The sequence below is a fragment of the Leguminivora glycinivorella genome, chromosome 5 (assembly GCF_023078275.1).
Source record: "Leguminivora glycinivorella isolate SPB_JAAS2020 chromosome 5, LegGlyc_1.1, whole genome shotgun sequence".
Taxonomy (NCBI): Eukaryota; Metazoa; Arthropoda; class Insecta; order Lepidoptera; family Tortricidae; genus Leguminivora; species Leguminivora glycinivorella.
This window is the reverse complement of record NC_062975.1, coordinates 9,292,566-9,313,249: the sequence shown is the minus strand read 5'-3', so window position 1 is coordinate 9,313,249 and position 20,684 is coordinate 9,292,566. Positions and strand designations below refer to the sequence as shown.

Here is a 20,684-nt window from a genome sequence, read left to right as displayed (position 1 = left end):
CGTCACAATCGTTTACTCTTCGTCAGCGTATCGTAGTTCTCCCTATTGCTCTTCTATAGAGGGGCGACAGAGCCAAACTGCGTTGCGAGCGTAGCGTCAACGATTGTCACTTTGGCTAGGCCGGCAGATTTCGCTGCGATGCGACTCGTATTTATTATTTTTTATTATTATTTATTTATTATACTCAGAATTACAAAACATAACTTAAATACAATGCTCCACAAAACTACAATTAGTTTGACTGTGGAGTCGTTTCAGTCTCTTTTATACAGTTTTCTTATTAAATATAATTAAATATACAAATTAATATATATAACTTCTAAACATGTTATGTACTCAGTTTGAAGTAGGCAGGATCGCTTATTATAGAGTATCCAAGAGATGTTTTTTTAAGAGCCTTTTAAAAGTACTTTTTTTGGATTCCAGTACTATATCCCCGGGCAAAGAGTTCAAGAGATAAGGTATTCGTTTTTGAAGCGTATGTCTATTCCAGGAAATGTAGTTGGGTTAACGAGAGTTGTCTAATGTATGTTTAATTTACTGACATAGTTTTGATTCACGTCTTAATATTTGAATGAAGGTATTTATGTTAGACTAATAAACATATCTGATTCAACAGAGCGATAATGAAAATAGAGTTTGTTTTTCCTAATAATGTTAGTGTGGTTGTGATGTGGTGGAAATTTTATTGTTCTTGTAAACCATGCATTTTCCTCAGATATCCAAAGGGTTTGCTGAATTTATCTGAACTTAACAAACTCCTTAAAATACAGGCCAAGTCAGGTCACATTTTACCTTTTAAAAAATAAATTGCTTTATAAATCTTTCAGACCAACATACATTTAAATAACTAATCACTTATTTACCTAGACAAAAACACGGCGTGGCCCCGTTAAACCCCATTACGTAAGTAATAGCTTATGCTTGCACCAAAAACCAAACATTATTATGATCCTTAGTAAATTTACGTAAACATCCTCTAACAAATAGCATGCAGGCGCAAGCCGCTTCAGAAATACCTAAATCCCACAATTAGGATCATCTCGCGGCTGAGCGCCCGCGCCGGCGGCGGCACCGACATGCCTCAAAGTGCGTTATTTATTTATTCTACACATCCTCACTCGCCAGCACACCTTAGTATCCATACAACCACCGATTAGAAGACACTCATAACCCCATATTGTCATATACATGCACGTGACTCTCCGCCTCTCGCGCCACATGGATTTCGGTTGCTACGACAAGAACTCTGGCGAAGTGGAGTGCTACCTCGAAATACGTAAATAATTTTTACTAAGCGCTTGCACCCGGTGATTTATCAGCTTTATCGTTGTTGTGGAACATCGCATTGTAATTGATATTTTTAGTTGGTATCGGCTTTTTGGGTTGTGTAAACAGGTCGGGCTCTTCTGGCATTAGGTCCGTGTGTCAGCGCAGTCTGAGCTTGTTTGCCGAGTCAAACGCTGTTATGAGCATTAGTTGTTATAATATTTGGAGTAACTGTAGTGAGTGAAGTTAACAGAAGACACGAGTATGCGCACGGAACTAAGAACGATGAGTACTAGACGTGATAATGTACCGAGCCGTGAGTACCGTCTGGAATCCGTAGGCTTCGTTATCTAAGTTGTTATAAAGCTCTAATATTTACGTCTGAACATTTTAGATTGCGATACGGGTACTTCTTGCGCAATCACGATACAAATGCGTAAGTACTTGCCTTAGTATCCTGTTTGGTTTCATAACAAGAGTGCAATATTAATCCTTTTGTTTTGATGTAGAAGCTTGTAGAAACTTCAATCGCAACCTTTGCTCATCTCTACCCAATTTATTTACTTTTAATAGAAAGTATTTAGTATATTCATATTCATACCTTTTCTCCTGGTCTCCCTTGTAATAAATGAACGTTTTTCTATATTTTTGTTGTTCTTTAATACCCTTTTGTTGAATTAATTTATTCTTAGCTTGTATTTGCGAGGCCTTCTTCTATGTTCTGGCAATCAACAATAGTTAAGCTGCATACAGTCACCGGCATAAATGAGGAGTGTCTTTTCAAAAGGGCTTATTTCCATTTTTTCTTTTTTTTAAACTATGAATGCAGTTGTTCTTAGTATAGAAAAGTACACGTTGTTTTGAGATAAAAGTTCAAAAAATCTCGCCTTATCTTTAAAAAAAAGATTAACATCAAAGTTTAGAACACATTTTGAAAAATGTGTAATGATTATTTATGTGGATAAACCAATGTATGTATTACAACAACATTCATATCAACTAACGTTAATACAAATCCAAAAATAAAACTATTTTAAAATAATAACATTTACGCTACAAAGCCACAACAAAAAGGGCTTAATTCCCAAGAGTACGCATCAAAAATGCTTAATTCTCAAAAACATATGGTAATTAATTATTTGTTTAGGTACACATGTTGCGTTTGATGTACCTAATCATAGCATTAACGTCAACTTACAATATTACAATTTTGCAAATTAAATATTAATTTCAAAATCAATCCCTTGGAATTATATTTTTTCGATTTCCCAAAAAAAGTTCAAAGTGGAAATAAGCCCTTTTGAAAAGACACTCCTCAAATAAGTGATGATTTCTGTACCTTGTCGCTGTTAATCGTTTGACAATTTCGTATGACATTTCAAATACGGCGTTAAAGTGACAAGGTACAGAATACATCACATATTAATGCTGGTGACTGTACAAATAGTCGAAATACATACTTTTTTTTGAGTTTTTACTTCAAGTTAGTTGGCTAAACCTGTGCCCGCATAATTGGCCCTTATTCTAAAAAACCTTAGCTTGACTTTTGTGATTGATGCAATATAGAATAAAGAGCTGAGCGAGTGTTTTGTCAACGACAGCCAACCCGGAAGCGGCGGGCTGCGTGGAGCGGTTCGCGACCTTCATGTCTCTGCTGCTGGTCATCATCACATTCCCGTTCTCGCTGTTCGAGTGCTTTAAGGTAACTTACAATCCATACTAATATTATAAATGGGAAAATGCGTGTGTCTGTTTCTTTGTCCGTCTTTCACGGCAAAACGGAGCGACGTATTGACGTGATTTCGAGGAGATAGTTGATTATAGGCTATTTTTGGTCTCTTTCGAACCTCCCACTTTCCTTAAATGAGGGAAGGAAGTTTGTATAGAGCATACCGCACTTTTCGAATTTGACACGAGTGAAGCTGCGGGCAAAAGCTAGTCCATACTAATATTATAAATGGGAAAGTGTGTGTGTCTGTTTGTTTGTCCGTCTTTCACGGCAAAACGGAGCGACGAATAGACGTGATTTTTTAAGTGGATATAGTTGAAGGGATGGAAAGTGACATAGGCTACTTTTTGTCTCTTTCTAACGCGAACGAAGCCGCGGGCAAAAGCTAGTCCTAAGGTAACGGCGGCTATTAACGCGGGTATCGAAATCGACGTCCATTACCGCCGCATTTGCAAATACGCATTTTATAGGCAAACCGACCAATTTCTTAAAAAAAGTTACTCACACAAAGGAAGCCTGTTTAGTTGACTAACGCACATATAGGCGATAGAGAGTGTGAATGAAATAAGACGCTCGCTATTTGACAGTTTTTGCCACGGGGCCGCGAGAAGAGGTTGTGTCATACTGACGTGTGACGCTAAACCTAAGTGAACTCCAATCTCATTTAGTAGTTTACGTAATAATTATGGCAAACAGGTGAAAGTTATGCATTTCAAATTATTGTTTATAGTTTTCTACGTGACTTCTGAGTACTTTTTACGTATTGTTTAGCCTGGAAATGTGTTTAAAGTGGAAATTAAAAAACAGCGGTGAAAGGCGCCATTTTGTGAGTAGATTCTATTACTGTGGTATACCACAGTAATAGTTAAAGTAGTGATATTAGTTCTTTTTGCTTTATTTTAAGTATATGTGATCAGTTATATAATGTCTTACAGTTGTTTCAATCTTGATCTATTCACGCTATCAAAGAACTATTTACGCGGTATGAAAATTATTCAACAAAACCTTAATTTTTAGCAAAAACTTCATGACTGATTTCGTAGTTTCTATGAAAACCGTTAATTTGTAATTTTTTTTAAACATTGACATAAAGTCTGATGCTTACTTACCAGTTATGTAAACTTGGTTTTAATATAAGGTTGCAATATTTTATTTTGATTTGTAATGAAAATACATCTGTATGACTTTGTTTTTATGGGTCGGAATTAGATTTTATAATACTCCAATTTATGCCTATTACCGATGGTACGATCAGATAACCCTCGGTAATAGAATATATAAGAATCTATTACCGATCCATGCAATATTTGTTTGGGTCGTTAATGGGTTCCTATAGAAGTATCTATTACCGAGCGACATATTAGTCTTGTATCAAAATATGACATTTAGTGTACCGTAAGTACAGATTTCTTAGGTGAAACTGAGTCTTCTGTGGTATTCATAAAGGAGGAAAGTATAGGTATATGTATTTGTCATAATTTGTATATTCAACCGTCGGTATTAAGCTCGAATTTTGAGATGGGTTTCTATTTACCGATGGAAGAAAAACACTGTCATTCATACCCTCGGTAATGAAATCTCAATTCGCGTTAATAGAACTGCAGCCTGTTCATTACCACGGTAATAGAAAATTTAGGTATGTTGGCTTCAATAATCATTTTATGACATATAATAAACTAAAATGATCCTAAAACTCTTCAAAACTAATAGTTCAATAAATACTCTTCCATAAAAAAAATATTTGTGGTCGTTAATGAGCTTTGATACCCTTAATTTTTTGGTATCTTTTGAAATCTTCCTTAAGTACCACGTTAATAGGCGCCATTACCTTATATAAATTCAATTAGTACACTCGCAATTAGATTCATCAGACTTTTCGGGCGGGTTAAGTGCTCAAAACTAACTAAACATGCGCTTAAATGTAAGGATTTCTTCCGATTCTGCTTTCGTCAGCCATTCTTTATTCGTCAAGATCGTCGATGGTCTTTCTCAACTACGGTCAATTTCGTTGTTCATCTCTATCATAATCCGTCTCGTTCTTTACTCGTCATAATCTTCTTTCGGCATGTTCGCTGTTAAATCTATGTTTTTCGTGTTTTTTCGTAGTCTTAAGTCGGTACCAACTTAGAATATGACCAAATAAAAAATAACGAAAAAAGATTGAGTCAAAATTAAAAAAAGGCAAAACAACTCATTATGGTCAAAGACGATAATGACTGCAGACTAAGTTGATGAAGAATGGCTGACGAAAGCAGAATCGGACAAATTTAGGAACGTGACGAAAAATGAACGTGTCGACCCAAGAGTACAGTCAACCAATTGGAACCCTAGACCACTCTACGACCGTGTCAAGACAAGCAGTAAGAGATTTCTTACAATCTGATTAATAACGTCACTATGACATAGTTCTACATTGGTCTAGGGTTCCAATTGGTTGACTGTACACCTCAGATATAAATCAGATGACGACTGTGCCTAGGTACTTACTTTGGAAGCTTGCAACTCCATATTGTAAGATCAAGATAAAGCCGCATCCGTTGACTTATGAAGTTAGTTTTCCTATTCTCCACTGCTCCACTGATACGAAACACAACAACGCTTTTGAGTGTATCCCCAGGAATATCTAAAAATAAAATAATAGGATTTATTGTTAAAGGTTTTAAAGTCAACGAAAGGCAACACGCATTCGGCAGGGTAGGCACACTGTCTCGGCCGATAGATAGACTATTTATCCTATTTCGAAATCCCTGAGTTGTCCGTCTTTAATCGCAGCTTGCAGCTTTCGGGTGTCAATTTTTGTAAGTTTCAATCAAAACATAAAAAATGCCCGTTACGTGGATCAATTGACAAAAATTATGAACAATCAACAGCCTGAGACATATTTAAAATTACAGCTAAAACAACTTCAGTACAAAATTTGGACGCTGCTTTATACAAATAGATGAACTTGTTTCTTATATATAAATAAAGTTCTGTGGTAGGCACACTGTCTTGGCCACTAGATAGAAGAGCGTAACGGATAATCTATCCCGCGGGTGAGAACACAGTCGGGCCCATCATGTTCTTCCATGCACTGCAGTATTGACTCCTTTTTTAAATTCCAGGTGGTGCAAGAGTTCGAACGAGCCGTGATATTCAGGCTCGGACGATTGAGGAAAGGCGGCGCGAGAGGCCCCGGACTGTTTTTTGTGCTACCCTGTATAGACACTTATAGAAAGGTGGATTTGAGAACTGTGTCGTTTGATGTGCCGCCGCAAGAAGTAAGTGCCACAATTTATCGCCATTTTAAGTAATTTTCCTCCTCACTAGCTCGGAAACACGTGTTTTGTCCTTTAATACCAGCGGGTAAAAACGCATTTTATCCACTATGGGTAAAGTAATTTGACCTTGAATAAAGTCAAATTAACTGCTTTAAAGTTGATAAAAGTAGGTGAATCTAGTAATAAAGATGATTTACCACCTGTGGAACTACTGGAAGCAGTGATAAACGCATTTTTTGCGTTGTAGTTTCCTCGCTACCTATAGTGAGGGAAAAAGTTTTGTGTTACACTCGGGTGCAAATGTATTTTACTTCTCGTGTGTTAAAAAACTCGCAAGTTCAGGATTCTATTATCGATCCACTCGCTTCGCTCGTGGTTCAACTATAGAATCCTTTCACTTGCTCGTTTTTCAATTCCACACTCGGCGTTAAAATACAACTTTGCCCTCTTGTATAACAAATAACTATTAAATCATCTCCCATTCCAGTTTTATATCGGACAACGACATACAATACAAATTAAATGATAATTAAGTAAACATACTTACTACTTACTGTGAGTGTAAAATGAATCTTGGCCTCCAAAACGACTGTTCGCCACTGGTTCCGATCCTGTAATCCTGTACAGTTCTTTCTTGTTTTCATGCAGGTCTGCGTCCTTAGCTTCATTAGAACATCCTTAAAATAAATTCGCTGTGTAGGTATAATGTGGAGGCACACTGACATTTTATCCCGCCAGGCGGCGCCTGTGCAAGTGTTTAGGCATGTCACTGTCATTCATATGTGAGAGAGAGAAAAAACATATCATTTTCTCGCTCTCACGTATGGACTAATAGTGTAGCGCCATCTGTCATAACCTTTGAGTGTGCCTCCTCATTGCAGACTAAACGTTTAACTATCGCACGCTAGAAATGCCCGGTTAAACATCAATAGAGCATATTGTCATATAAAAATCAGCGACCGTATCTCATAACACTAAACATTTTCTCAGAACATCCCGACAGTAAAAAGGTGAACGCGTCAAAGATTTTTATTGCCGCGATTCAGTAGTATTGAAACAGTTAACCCCATTCCTGCTGAGATTAATTGATGGGCCTCTAAACTATCAATCAACGGTTTACGGCGTACAAACAATCGTTCTTTGAATCCTATTGTCTAATAATAGGTGAATTTGGAATGATAAATCACAGGTTTATACCAAAATAGTATTTTATACAATCGTGATATAATACAAAGCTTTTCAGTCGAGTACCATGTTTAGGCCACGAAGCTTGCTGAGTGGCCTAATAGTACGGTACGAGAGTGAAAAGCTTAATTATATCACTATTGTATACAATACTTTTTCTACGAGTCATCATCTTCATCATCAATGGACGGAAATATCATCATTCATGCAAGTTAAAATTAATGTTAATAGAGTCGTTCACCGTTGTATCAACATCGAATTGCCCAGCAACCAATTGTTTGTAATAACCGTCTCTGATTGGCCGATAACACGACAGATAAAAAAAAATGTGTTTCAGATGCAGGAAAATTTGCCAGGTATTGCAAGTTAGTATAGAAATTGTATGAAGTTCTATTTTTGAAATTATTACTGTTAACTAAAGTCAACTATAATGAGCTTATTATAATTGAGTCGGAACTGCCATAGAGTATCCAACACTGAAAAGTTAGCACTTATAGTTTAGTCTGTGGTGGGTGTCCTAATTGACAGATTACAGTGTCTAGTAAATTATTAGTATACCTTTCTCTTACAGTGCTCGTAGACTAGTAACCGTTCACCCTCTTTAGCCTATAGTATTTAGTTATCGCTTTTCCGTAATATTATGATAATGATAACGAAAGATAACGCTACGCTATGGAACGTTAACGGTTGGACACTTGTCTATTAGGCGCCCTAGAAATAGTTAGTCTAAGAGATAGTTCTTAAGCAGAATTAAATTGAAAAATTTACATTATGTCAAGTCAGTAGGTGTCAGCAAAATCGAAGAAATAAACTACCTATATGTATTATTTACTCAGATTTTTTTTACATACATCGTTGAATAAACATTTAAATAAGACTCAGTCAAAAAGGAAACATTATTTTCAAATAAAAGAACGGCAACAATATTAATAGTTAATACTATAACTGTAACTACTGATGTGCCGACGGAAAGTTTCCAAAATTCTGAAATTTTCGCATAGGAAAACTTTCCATACTTTGTATGGACAATTGTATGGATTGAAACTTTCCATTTCATAAATTTAAATTCCCTTTATTTTTCGTGAAGGTTTCGTGAATTTTTCAAGAAATTTAAGATTTTTTTGGAAAGTTTCCGCAACTTGCAAATCACTAACTGTAACAGACAGTTATAAGTTTACAAGAGACTCCGACTATATCGAATCTATGTTGATCTAATATTTTTTGACGAGTATTATTGTTTCAATCGGGCCGTTATGGATTGATTCATGAGAAGAAACAATTGTGATACTTAACAAACACGGCTATCGTTTAAATTAGTGCAAAGTGCAGGTTATAATTGCCGCGCGCCAATAAATGGTCAATATCATAAATCGGTGCGCACACGTTTATTTTGACACGCGAATATGCGCGGGAACGGACGGATCGCAGATCCGACCTCAATCTGCAGCGTAATGTAAACTGAACGGGATTCTGCAGTTCGCTCTTTATTGGCTTCAGATTCCGGGTTTGCGTGTTTTTATCAACGTTAAAATATTCTTGATATGCATAGTTTTACCCTTTTCGATGTATTAGTAGTATGAGTAAAGTTTATTTTATTTTATTTTATTTAAGGTTCGCCAACAGGTGTAATACATAATCTTACATATTTAAATGGAAAATAAAATAACTTGCTTTGGTATTCACCCAATTACAGGCAAACACGACATGCTTACGTTTAACAGTGAAAGTTTGTTTACTTAATTACATAATAAGTACTTATTCTAAATAGTAAGTTGATACATTATTACAGTTGTACTTTAAAGTGGTGAAATTAAGGTGAGGTAAACGGTAGGTACACATTCAGAGAAGTAGCAATAAGACAAAAGAAAACAGTGATCAACGATACATAGGAACTCAGCGTGAAGTAAAAATAATACATAATAACATTATAACGATTTTATAAATTAACATTGGCTTTAAGTCTGTACAAATATGTTTTGAACTGGTTACACGAGGTATTTAAGATATCTATTTTGTTTTGTTTAAATAGTAAATTATGTTCTTTACAGATTCTAGGTATTATACTATGAGATCCAACATTGGTTCTATTAGATTTACATGAGAAGGGCCGAAAATTAACTATTCGAGAGTTCCGTCGTGGTACTATCCAATTGATTTTATTTAAAAGTTCTGGACAATCTAACGTGCCTGAGACAATTTTATGCAGTAAGATTTGGTCAGAAATCCAACGACGGTCCTCGAGAGATATCATTTTAAAATATTTTAATCGCTTAGAGTATGAATTTAGAGAGCGGAGCTTCTTCTGGTGTACGGATAGAAAAAATACGAATCTCTTTTGTATATTTTCAATTCGTTCTATGTGACATTTGTAGAAGGGATTCCAAACATTAGAACAATATTCATCGGAGTGTTGGCAAGCTACAGCTAATAAGAATTGCTACATTTATTAATTACTAGCTTTTGCCCGCGACTTCGCTCGCGTTAGAAAGAGACAAAAAGTAGCCTATGTCACTCTCCATCCCTTCAACTATCTCCACTTAAAAAATCACGTCAATTCGTCGCTCCATTTTACCGTGAAGGACGGACAAACAAAAAGACACACACACTTTCCCATTTATAATATTAGTATGGATTAATAAAATTGAATTTGTTCAAAGCTCTTACTAAGGCAGTAATTATTAAGCTCGAGTTTCCTAAGATAGCGGTGCCGTCTAATAGGCCTCTACAAAAGTCTTCATTCAAACTGAATGGCTGGAATTAATGTAAAGTACCTATGTATGGCGATAGGCGCTATATGACTGCACTGCTTTCTAAGTAAACCAGAGATTCAAATCAGTCACTTCCTGGTATAAAGATAAAAAACCTATTATGCAGTTCCTTGCTGTTTCTACTTTGGGATTGACGAATACAATACAAAGTAAATAGAAAATTAATTTGTTTAAATTATTTATTCAATTAATTAAAAGTTAATACAATAAATCCTTAATTACTAACAATTACACATAATTCCACCAACTAAATAAATTAAAAATTACAAATAATACTAGGAATAACCTAACCTACTTACTAACTAAATCCACTCCGAGTCCCTCCCGCCGCAAAGGAGCCCAACACGCTCGCCGCGTTGCCACGTTGAACCGCGATGGACAACCTTTGCAACAGGAACGACCCGGAGCGAGGGTCGTGACCACGCTCGCACAGCCTCCCGCCCAATTCCCCAATAAAAGCTTTGGCCTCTGCGCACCAGCAGCCAGTGGTCTCCACGGCAAGAGGGACAAACACATAGTTAGAGAGGACCGCGTACTTTTCCCGCTTTCGAGCCGCCGCCGCTTCAGCCGCCGCCCCCGCCGAACGTACGGTGCGGCTAATGTGGGAAGCAGCAAAAGTGCTGACGCACGTAGCGTCCCACAACAGGCACCTGCCCGTCTCCCACGGGACCAAAGTCAACCCGTCGGGCCTTTTCCCGAAAATTAATTAAGATACGCGGAGTAAAATGCTTAATAGTTTTAGTCTTGTAATCTGATCATTATTTTTCACATTTATCAATTACAACATGTAATGGATTAAAGCTGTGAACCTAGGCACAAGCTACTTGGTTGACATTTTCTAAGTTTAAATGTCGTGGGAAGCTGGCAGACGCAGGCGCCTACGTGCTATAGGCCTTGGCACCAACAACTTATAACCTTTAATTGATAAACCAGCATTAGTAGGTAGGCCTGGCTCAGTGACCCAAAGAGGATATTGCCCTCTGACACCAGATGATACTTAGCCAGGTTGACGTCAGTTAGGAACTCCGAAGGTGGTGCCAAAGCGTAGCATAGTGTAACAGAACAAGCGTCCATGACTAGGAAATGGACTCGTTATGATATATAAAACTTACGGCAAATCAACTTTCCTTTGACCAACTTTTTGGTGCATATTTCCTTCGGGATTTCATTGAATATTTTAACAAATAATATCTGTGATGGTTAATCACATGTTTAGTTACGTCATCACTCATAAAATTCACTATTATTCGATGCACAACTTATTGGAAAAAGTTTATTTACAAACTATATTCTCATGAATGGAGTGTTGACACTAACAATCTGGCCCCGTAGCCGAATGGCATTTCTCCGACGCCAAACGAAAGCGATACGCCGCTGGCTCTGTCGCGCCAATACGCAAACGCTATAGAGATAGATATCTACTAGCGCTTCGTTTCGTGAGCGTTTCGTGAGCGATTGTGCCATTCGGCTAGCCACCCTGATCTGTCAAACGAATGGCGTTCCGATATTTCGTCTTGGTTCCAATTATTAATAATCACTGATATTGATTATTATACTTCCTGAATATATCATTCAATGTAACAATTAGGAACAAATGTGATCTTTCATTGCGAAGTTACTTACTAAATTGATTTAAACAATCTTTCACAAAATAATATTTATCGATTTACGGAACGCTCCACTATTGAACTAGATAGGTATCAATATCAATAGCTCCGTCTCTCTCTAAAACACGTGCAATCTGCACCTGTTGACAAGCAAACAACTGTGCGATGATTGTGAACTTTATTGCGTAGGGCATATGACTTAGTAAACAAAGCACTTATGATCTTTTTCTTATATGAGTCCCAATTATGTCCCATGTCCCAATTATGTCCCAGGTATGTCCCAGTTGTGTCCCAATTATGTCCCAATTATGTCCCAAGTATGTCCCAGTTATGTCCCAAATCCCAATTATGTCCCAAGTATGTCCCAGTTATGTCCCAGTTATGTCCCAGTTGTGTCCCAATTATGTCTCAATTAGAATCTATAAAAGGGTCGGAGCGAGCCGACGCGCGTCATTCTTAAAATATCTACAGGACTAACAGTGTCTCTGGCTTTCGTGTGTTATACTGGTGAGTGAAGTTGTTCTGCTATTGTTTCTTTGTTTGCTTTTACTTGGAAATTATTCTAAGTGATTGTAAACTTTGAAATTGTGTCTCTGTTTTATTGTGCGGGGATAATATCGTCGTACAGTTGAACTTGGACCTGTGGTGGAATTGCTTTACCGTCAGTTGTGGGGTTATTTTAGTGTTCTATTTATAGTGTAGTGTTACATTTAAATTGATGTGTATAGTGAAGTTTTCTGTGCTTTGTTTCATGAGTGCCGTCAAGCAATACAAAGACTGGGTCGATGTATGGCTGGTGCTTGGAGATAAGTCTGTGTTTGGTTTTGTAGGGAGTAATTCTTGCAAAACTAAGCTTAGATTATAGCACGTAAAGGAAACTTCATTCGTTTGTTTAATTGGTCAGTAAAATTGAATTTAGTAATTTTCTATGGGGCTATTTTGTGAAAGTTATAAGCCAGATCATTGTTTGTGACAGACTGTTGTCCGGCTAAGCGCTTTATACCTTGCGGTTGTTAAACATAAGGCGTTTAGGGGTCTTTTTGTTCCAAGTGGAGGCTTGGACGCTTTTTTATACTTACAAAAGCGTATTTTCTCACCGGTCTCAAAGAGTCCAACTGTTAGATGGAAGTGAGGACTTTCACGATTGACGAAAGACATTAGGAGTAATCCTTGCTCACTGAAGTCGGCAGTATTTGAGGCTGGGGTCCTATATATATGTATATATATTTATTTACTCAGTGCTCTGGTTCATGCTGGCGTTGGTCGCTGGGGATTTCGGTTGTGATTGATCCATATCTAAGTAAACTTTGATCGCAGCTGGGTCTCCCATGTGGCTGGTACTGGTGTGTCCTAGAATACTGGATATATACACGGATAGGGCGATCTACTCTCTGCTACCCTAGCCCGCGGGCAAAAGCAGAGGGGGGGATCTAACCAACACAAGCCTATAGATTGCCTATCTCAGCTTCGCTGGCTGAACTGTACAGCTCTAGTAGGGATACACTTGTGCATATTCTGAACACAAGATCTATGGTAAGTGATGGTCTGTGTTTCAGATATGCTAGAGTAGGGAAAACGATAGGATTAGGGTAGCGTCACACACTATTGCTATGAAAGTAGGGTTCTTTTACGATTGGTCTTAAAATATAATTGGTCAATGTGTATTTATATGGTTTAAATGGACTTTAAATGTAGTGTATACTATCTTAAACTGTTTGCTAAAACTTTGAACTCATAAAATCTCTTATTACTTAATTTACCTGAGTGTAATTAATAATTGTGGTAGCAATTTCTGATCTTTTGGTGTAGCGACGGGACGCTAAGTGTTGCTAACTGGGGTTTCAAGGTAAATTCTATCAAGTTGGTTAGGAAAACAAACTGTCTTTGGAATAAAAGGATTAGTTTGGTATAGGGTCCAGTGGCATGCGAGCGCCGTCCACTGATGGAAAGTCAAAAGCTTCGAGGAGTTAGTAGACTTACTCGTTTTCATAAAGGTTAACGACTACTCGGCGTTTCGTTAATACATTAGAAAGGTCGAGAAGTTATGGTCTATTCTCAGTATTGGGGAAACGGGGGGTTTAGCTAGGGAAAAGATACAAAACAAAAAAAAAGGGGGTTAGTTCGTAGATAGATAGCCCTTCAGGCTTACTTGCTTAGGTTCCCGATAAAGTGGTTTGGTCGGGTCAGGGGTCCCATACCGCATCGCAAGCCCTTGCGCAAGCCGGGACCACTAATAAGGCGTAGCGGATGATTACTAAAATATTTTTTAATATTTATTTCAAGTATGTTTCACTCACTGACTTCTATTCTAAAAATTTCTTCATTACGTCATTAATTTTTCACATATAACTTTCTAGGCCTAAATCTGATAAAATACCTACTCTTCTATAACACTATATTATTATGCTACAATAACCTTTATTCTTCTTCAAAATATGAATAAATAAAAATTTAAAAGTAGTCAAAAATACAGCTGATACTCATTAAAGGATCTGGGTTATCGCGGTTCACATCGAAGGGTTCTACATACACACACTAGACGATTACGAAGGCCAAATTTAGGGGGTATATTTGAAAGGGGGTTCGCTATAATGTTGGTTAGTCAAGTAAGTAAATAAGTAAGGTGAGCGGCGGTTTAGTTACAATAGCTTTGTGCAAGTATGTACTTACCTTCAAAATTTCTGTTGAAATAATTAGTTACGTATGTTATGTTGTAATGTATTTTGCCACCTGTAATGCGCGTGATGAATTTATGCAATAAACACAATGCGTTTTCTACTCACCAGTTTTGTAAGGAAATCAGAATGCGTTTACCGCGCAACGCAAAACAATCTTTAATAATCCATACTAATATTATAAATGGGAAAGTGTGTGTGTCCGTCTTTCACGGCAAAACGGAGAGACGAATAGACGTGATTTTTAAGTAGAGATAGTTGAAGGGATGAAGAGTGACATAGAGGCTACATTTGTCTCTTTCTAACGCGGACGAAGCCGCTGGCAAAAGCGATCACTAGATCGCCTAAAGCAACCGCGGCGCGCAACCCCTTCTTTAAAAAATTCAATCTGAAACCGACTCGTATGAAATGCAGTCAAATTTTCACGCAGGTATTTTATAAAAAAAAAGCTCAGTAACCGAATACCTAGGTAGCATAGAGGTAATATATTATTATTGCTACTTATTCTTACGGCCATGAAACAGAATTGACCTCAATTTCAGGTTCTAACGAGAGACTCCGTGACAGTGGCTGTAGACGCGGTAGTCTACTATAGGATAAAGGAGCCTTTGAACGCAGTCGTCAAGGTGGCAGACTACAGGTAATTAGTGTTAGATGCACACTACTGTAACGAAACTAGTTTCAGCATTCGGTATGAGAGAATAACAAACTAACAAGTAACTGATGCTATGTCTATTTAGCTGTTCGGTATGTCAATTTACTTGTTCTTGTATTGAATGAGAAAATAATTGTTGCAGCAGCGGGAATTGACATAACCTTGTCGATATTTTAATTCGGCGGGAATCCCAAAAATGGAAAACATACATACAATCACGCCTGTATCTCATAAAAGGGTAGGCAGAGCACATGAACTACTCAAGTTTCAGTGCCACTCTTGGCAAAAACGGGTTGAAAGAAAACGAAGTTGTGACATTGCAGTGACAGGTTGCCAGCCTCTCGCCTACGCCACAATTTAACCCATAAAAATAACCAATAAAAATAACCCATAAAAAAACCGGCCAAGAGCGTGTCGGGCCACGCTCAGTGTAGGGTTCTGTAGTTTTCCGTATTTTTCTCAAAAACTACTGAACCTATCAAGTTCAAAACAATTTTCCTAGAAAGTCTTTATAAAGTTCTACTTTTCTGATTTTTTTCATATTTTTTAAACATATGCATTTTTTATTTTTGCACTTTGTTGGCGTGATTGATATACATATAATTGTTATTTCAGTTTTCTAGTGCTACTAACGGTTACTGGGATTATCCGCGGATGGACGGGTGGACGGACAGACAGACATGGCGAAACTATAAGGGTTCGTAGTTGACTACGGAACCCTAAAAATGGGAAAACGTGTCCTTAACTGAGAATATTGGACAGTGTACTAAAAAATGCTTGTGCAGGACGAGGATAAAACGAGTGAAGTAGAAAAGTAGGTAGTATTTAATATGGTTTCTACAATACACCATAGCGAAAGGGGAACAAACTAAAAATGGGGATTGTGTCTAGACAGCCCGGCTTCTTTAAGATTTTTCTCTGAAATTTAATATTATTAGAAACTCGACGCTTTTGTCAAGCATTTCTTTACGCCGACGCGTTCAGGTCTGTATTTCATCAAGTTTATTACAGTTCTCAACCCTCACGGGTATACACGATGTAAATTTATGACTGTCTCAGAACTTTCTTGCTTGATTATTTTGTACGGCAAGTCGCACTATTAGGGGTTTCGTAACTCTAAAGTCTCTAAACTGAGTAACGGAACCCAATAGGATCACTCATGCGTTATCCGTTCGTCCGTAGCCCATTTAAATATTTCCCATATAACCATAATCGGTCGCCGTTCCTACGCAAATCCTCCTATTTTGTGTACACACAGGTCTTCGGGTCTCAATGCTTAGTCGCAGTACGGTCGACGTTTAATCGCGGCGACCCAAATGGGGACGATTGGTAACAGGCACAAATGGTCACAGAAGTGACAGAAGTGTGCACTACGCGTGCACACATTGTTACCGTTTGGCGACTACTTTCCCAAAATCATTCGTTCATTTCATTCTTTTCAAATGGCGACTGTCAGAGACGTCAAAGTAAAAAAGAAATAAAATCATTTGACATTAAAATGTAATGGCGTAAGAATTTGTTAAAGATATATATTGTTTGCATTTGTAATATAATGTGGGCTAATTACCATGGCCAATTAAATTGCTCGAGTGATTTCATAAAATAAGTCTAAATTTATCAACGCGCCATCAATTTACCTCAGTTTAACCAGTAATAATATTATTGACTACTCGGTGTTTGCGTGTTATGTATATTGATTGGTGAAGTTTTAGTGCTCTGGTGCATATACTATACTGAAATAATAAAAATAATGCCTAGAAAACCAATAAAGTTGTTAAAATATGGATTAAGACGGTAATATTCCATGTAAAAAACAGTCGCCAAACGGTCACCAAACGGTCAACAAACGGTCGCAAAACGGTCGCAGCGTACACGCGTGACCGAAAGCAGAATGGCTTCTTGTATTCATTTTTTTCAGGTATCCTCAAACTTTATAAACAATTAAATATGCCGTCGTACTCAGTTGCCCTCACTAAAGAAGATTAAAAAAAAATTGTAACGTGCGTACCGAGCTGCTGGGTTGTAAAGGATCGGGGATCATATTATTATGGTCTTCTATAGAGCAACTAGTATTGTGCGGCATTTCACAATTGACACTTGTTGAAGTAGTCTTCATTAATATTACTATCAACATTCATTTCAGCGATCTGTACTTCTTTTGTCAAGATTTTTGTATAGATAAGTGTCTACAAATTTGTAATGTTAAAGAGACATAAATAAAACGTAGTAGAGTAAATAATGTGTTTTTTTTGTAACCCAAACAAAATACTTGTAGATACGAGTGCGGAAAAGAGGAAAATCGATACGAGTAGCAATAAATTAATACACGAACGAAGGGAGTGTTTTAAATCGACACGAGTTGTGAATGTCCTTTTCGCACGTGTATCGTACGACGATTTTCAGTACCTAAATCTAAGCTAAGAGTTTCGACCAGACAAGAAATGAATCATTGCTTGATTTGCTCGCACTACTGCGTTAAAAAAAGCAGCATCTGTACTGAAAAAAACTATCATTGCGCAACAGAAATTCTATTAATATCACAGTAAATACTCTATTTCATTTGATTCCTACTTTTATTGTGTAAAGCAACACTACACTTCATTTTTATCAATAAGAATTAAAAATTATATATTTAATACATTAAGTAACTATAAAGTGCTTATCTATTTGTATTATCATTCTGCACTTTTCTTAACTTTCCCACATTTCTATAAAATGTCGAAGAGTGCTTAAATGGTCGTCGTCGTTTATTATTATTTAATTCGCTCATATTTAAATGATTCAAAGCAACCAGTCCACAACTTCACAAGACAGTTTGAGAAACCTTCGTATTTCAGATTGTCATTTGCGGATACAGTGGTTTAGGAGCAGTTCGGTAATCAGACCTACACATGTGTGTACAAATTCTGTCAATTTCACTGTCAGAAACCGTTCTGACAGTGACAATGACAGCCACAAATTCGTCCACATGTTGTTACCGTTATGTGTGCAAACGTCGACTAATAAAGTGTTGTTAAAAGTCATTCTGACAGTGACATTGACAGCCACAAATTCGTACACATTTTGTTACCGTAACGAGTGCACACGACGACTACATTTTGTTATTGTATCAATACGGTCGCATTGTTTGCACGCCGTTACCACGCGTTATGTCACATTTGACAGTTAGTTACTGATTTGAAGATTTTGCGACTGAAATGGTTGTATGGGTTATTTGATGTCAACCTGAATTTTCGTAAACAATCAGGTATTCTATGAGAACATCTACATGATTTGTCAAAACGTATGATAAATTATAAACAATCAAATTTGTATTTACGAGTAACAATAACAAAAAACATTGCATTTATACTAAAGATTCGTCTTAGTCGACGGCTGCTACTCGGCGCAAATTTGCACTTTGGCACCTGATTGGCATGATTTTTGACGTTGAAGTTTTGTGGTCATTTTATAGAGCTGACTTGATACCAACGCCCAAAACGCGCTTACATTTTTTGTAATATATACTATTCTTCCCAGCGCATCAACACGGCTGCTAGCTGCGACCACGCTGCGTAACGTACTGGGCATGCGCGATCTAGCGCAGCTGCTGTCAGACCGCGAAGCCATCAGCCATATGATGCAAGCCAACCTGGACGAGGCCACAGACCCCTGGGGTGTCGAGGTGGAGCGCGTGGAGATGTAAGTCCATGTCATAGGGCTAAGCCATATTTTACGACCGGTCTGGCATAGCGCGTAGTGACCCTGCCTGCTATGCCGCGGTCCTGGGTTCGGATAGGGCGTTTATATCACAATTACAAGACTAAGAGAATTCTTGAACTTGCCGTCGGATTCCATCAATCTCTGTTAAAATGTCCTACTTAATATTTATATTTATTTAGTCATAGATAAAATATAAGAAGATCATACCATCCCATACATTAAAATGCGACCGCCTAAGAACGCGCATACACTATAACACACATAGATGGCGCCACAAAAATATGCCTTGTTGCCATCGATTATTCATCGATCGATTATTGTATTTGTGGCGCCATCTATGTGTGGTGTAGTGTATGCGCGGCATTTTAATGTATGGGATGGTATGATATTCTTATATTTAATATATGATTTAGTTAAGGTGTGGAGTTAGTGAAACCAGGGCTTATGGAAGTTGTGGAGTTAGAAACTTTGGTCTACATTTTTTAAACAGTGCGAGCACTATCGGTCCCCGTCTTGGCAACATTTTACATGAATCCTTTCGGCATTGGCACTACTTTTCAGGGAAAAGTGTACGATCTATTTTAAATTTAAACTTATGAATAAACTTCTTTATATTCATATCGATTGTAATAAATGATAGAAAGTTTAGGTATAAGTAATGCCGTTTTAGGGTACAACACCGTATGGACCCGTAGACGAGTGGCCAATCCTAATAATCCATTGCGAACGATACACAACTCTCTTTAATAATTGCACTAATACAGAAGAGTGATACAGAGAGTTGCGTATCGTTGGTCACATTAGTGATTAGCTACTGATCATTGGCGCTGATAGGAATAATAAGGTTAGAGCATAGCAAACTGTTAATACAACTCACCTCACCTCAACTAACAATTCCTCTGCCGTCCAGCAAAGATGTGAGGCTCCCAGTGCAACTGCAACGCGCGATGGCGGCCGAAGCAGAGGCAGACCGCGAGGCGCGAGCCAAGATCATCGCGGCCGAAGGCGAGATTAAAGCCTCCAAGGCGCTTAAGGAGGCATCTCTAGTCATGGTGGATAACCCAATGGCCCTACAGGTTAGCACACGTGAATGCAATTATACTTTCTTTGTATTAATTTTTTAAATTTTATTAAAATTGTACAACCCACGTGAAAACTGTCTTATGACAAATGACAGAACCAGCACCCAGGATACATAGCGTCACTACTTTTAAAAAAACTTATATCATCGTCTGTCAATGAAAAGAAAATTGTAGTAAGTATGTATGGAATGCATATAGACTTACTGCGTTTTAACTTTGAGGAGAAGCATGAGATACGAGATTTTTTAAAAGTAGTGACGATAGATAATAACTCTATTGTAAAACCAACTTGGTCTGTAAGTTTGAATAATTTTTAGTTTTATAAAAATAAAATAAGTTTAATTATAACGTTTTTTGTCCTCAGCTCCGGTATCTACAATCACTGAATACGATTTCAGCGGAGAAGAACTCTACGATAATATTTCCATTCCCGATGGATTTCCTGAAGACATTCTTAGGAGTGCCCGGGCCAAGCAATCCGTCGTTACCTATGTAATTAATTAAAAATTATAAGTTATATATATTATAAGTAAATACGTTTTTTATTTTTACTGTGAACTACTTAATGAATCTATTCCAATCTATTCGTAGGTCATGTACCTTGTTTTGTAATAAATACTCTATACCTATACCATTCTTTAGTCTCTGGTTGGTCTCTGTCAAATATCTGTGCAATGCCTTTGCTATAATCAAACCAAAGAATCACATGCTAGTTTTTCATTTGAAACGTGTAAAATTAATATAAAATACAA

General features: G+C 37.4%; 1 protein-coding gene across 5 annotated transcripts; it reads left to right on the top strand.

Annotated features, from left to right (window-relative positions):
* The first annotated feature begins 1,048 nt into the window (after nt 1-1,048).
* Nucleotides 1,049-20,564, top strand: LOC125226169 (band 7 protein AGAP004871-like). Of its 5 annotated transcripts, none has more exons than XM_048130073.1 (8): nt 1,049-1,279; nt 1,664-1,705; nt 2,871-2,971; nt 6,103-6,258; nt 15,036-15,133; nt 18,668-18,829; nt 19,761-19,926; nt 20,297-20,564. In XM_048130073.1, exons 1-8 carry the CDS (start codon nt 1,192-1,194, stop codon nt 20,426-20,428), a joined length of 945 nt encoding a protein of 314 aa, XP_047986030.1. In that variant the 5' UTR covers nt 1,049-1,191; the 3' UTR covers nt 20,429-20,564. The 5 variants fall into 5 exon arrangements, with proteins under 5 accessions (XP_047986030.1, XP_047986032.1, XP_047986034.1 ...); XM_048130076.1 differs by having other exon boundaries at nt 1,057-1,089; nt 20,297-20,562; XM_048130074.1 differs by lacking the exon at nt 1,049-1,279 and adding an exon at nt 1,371-1,585 and having other exon boundaries at nt 20,297-20,562.
* Nucleotides 20,565-20,684: the final 120 nt, after the last annotated feature.

Coding starts and splice junctions, on each gene's coding strand:
- LOC125226169 (XM_048130073.1), top strand. CDS start 1,192: ATGCACGTGACTCTCCGCCTCTCGCGCCACATGGATTTCGGTTGCTAC. Junction 1,280..1,663: donor GGAGTGCTACCTCGAAATAC/GTAAATAATTTT, acceptor TGAACATTTTAG/ATTGCGATACGGGTACTTCT. Junction 15,134..18,667: donor GTCAAGGTGGCAGACTACAG/GTAATTAGTGTT, acceptor TATTCTTCCCAG/CGCATCAACACGGCTGCTAG.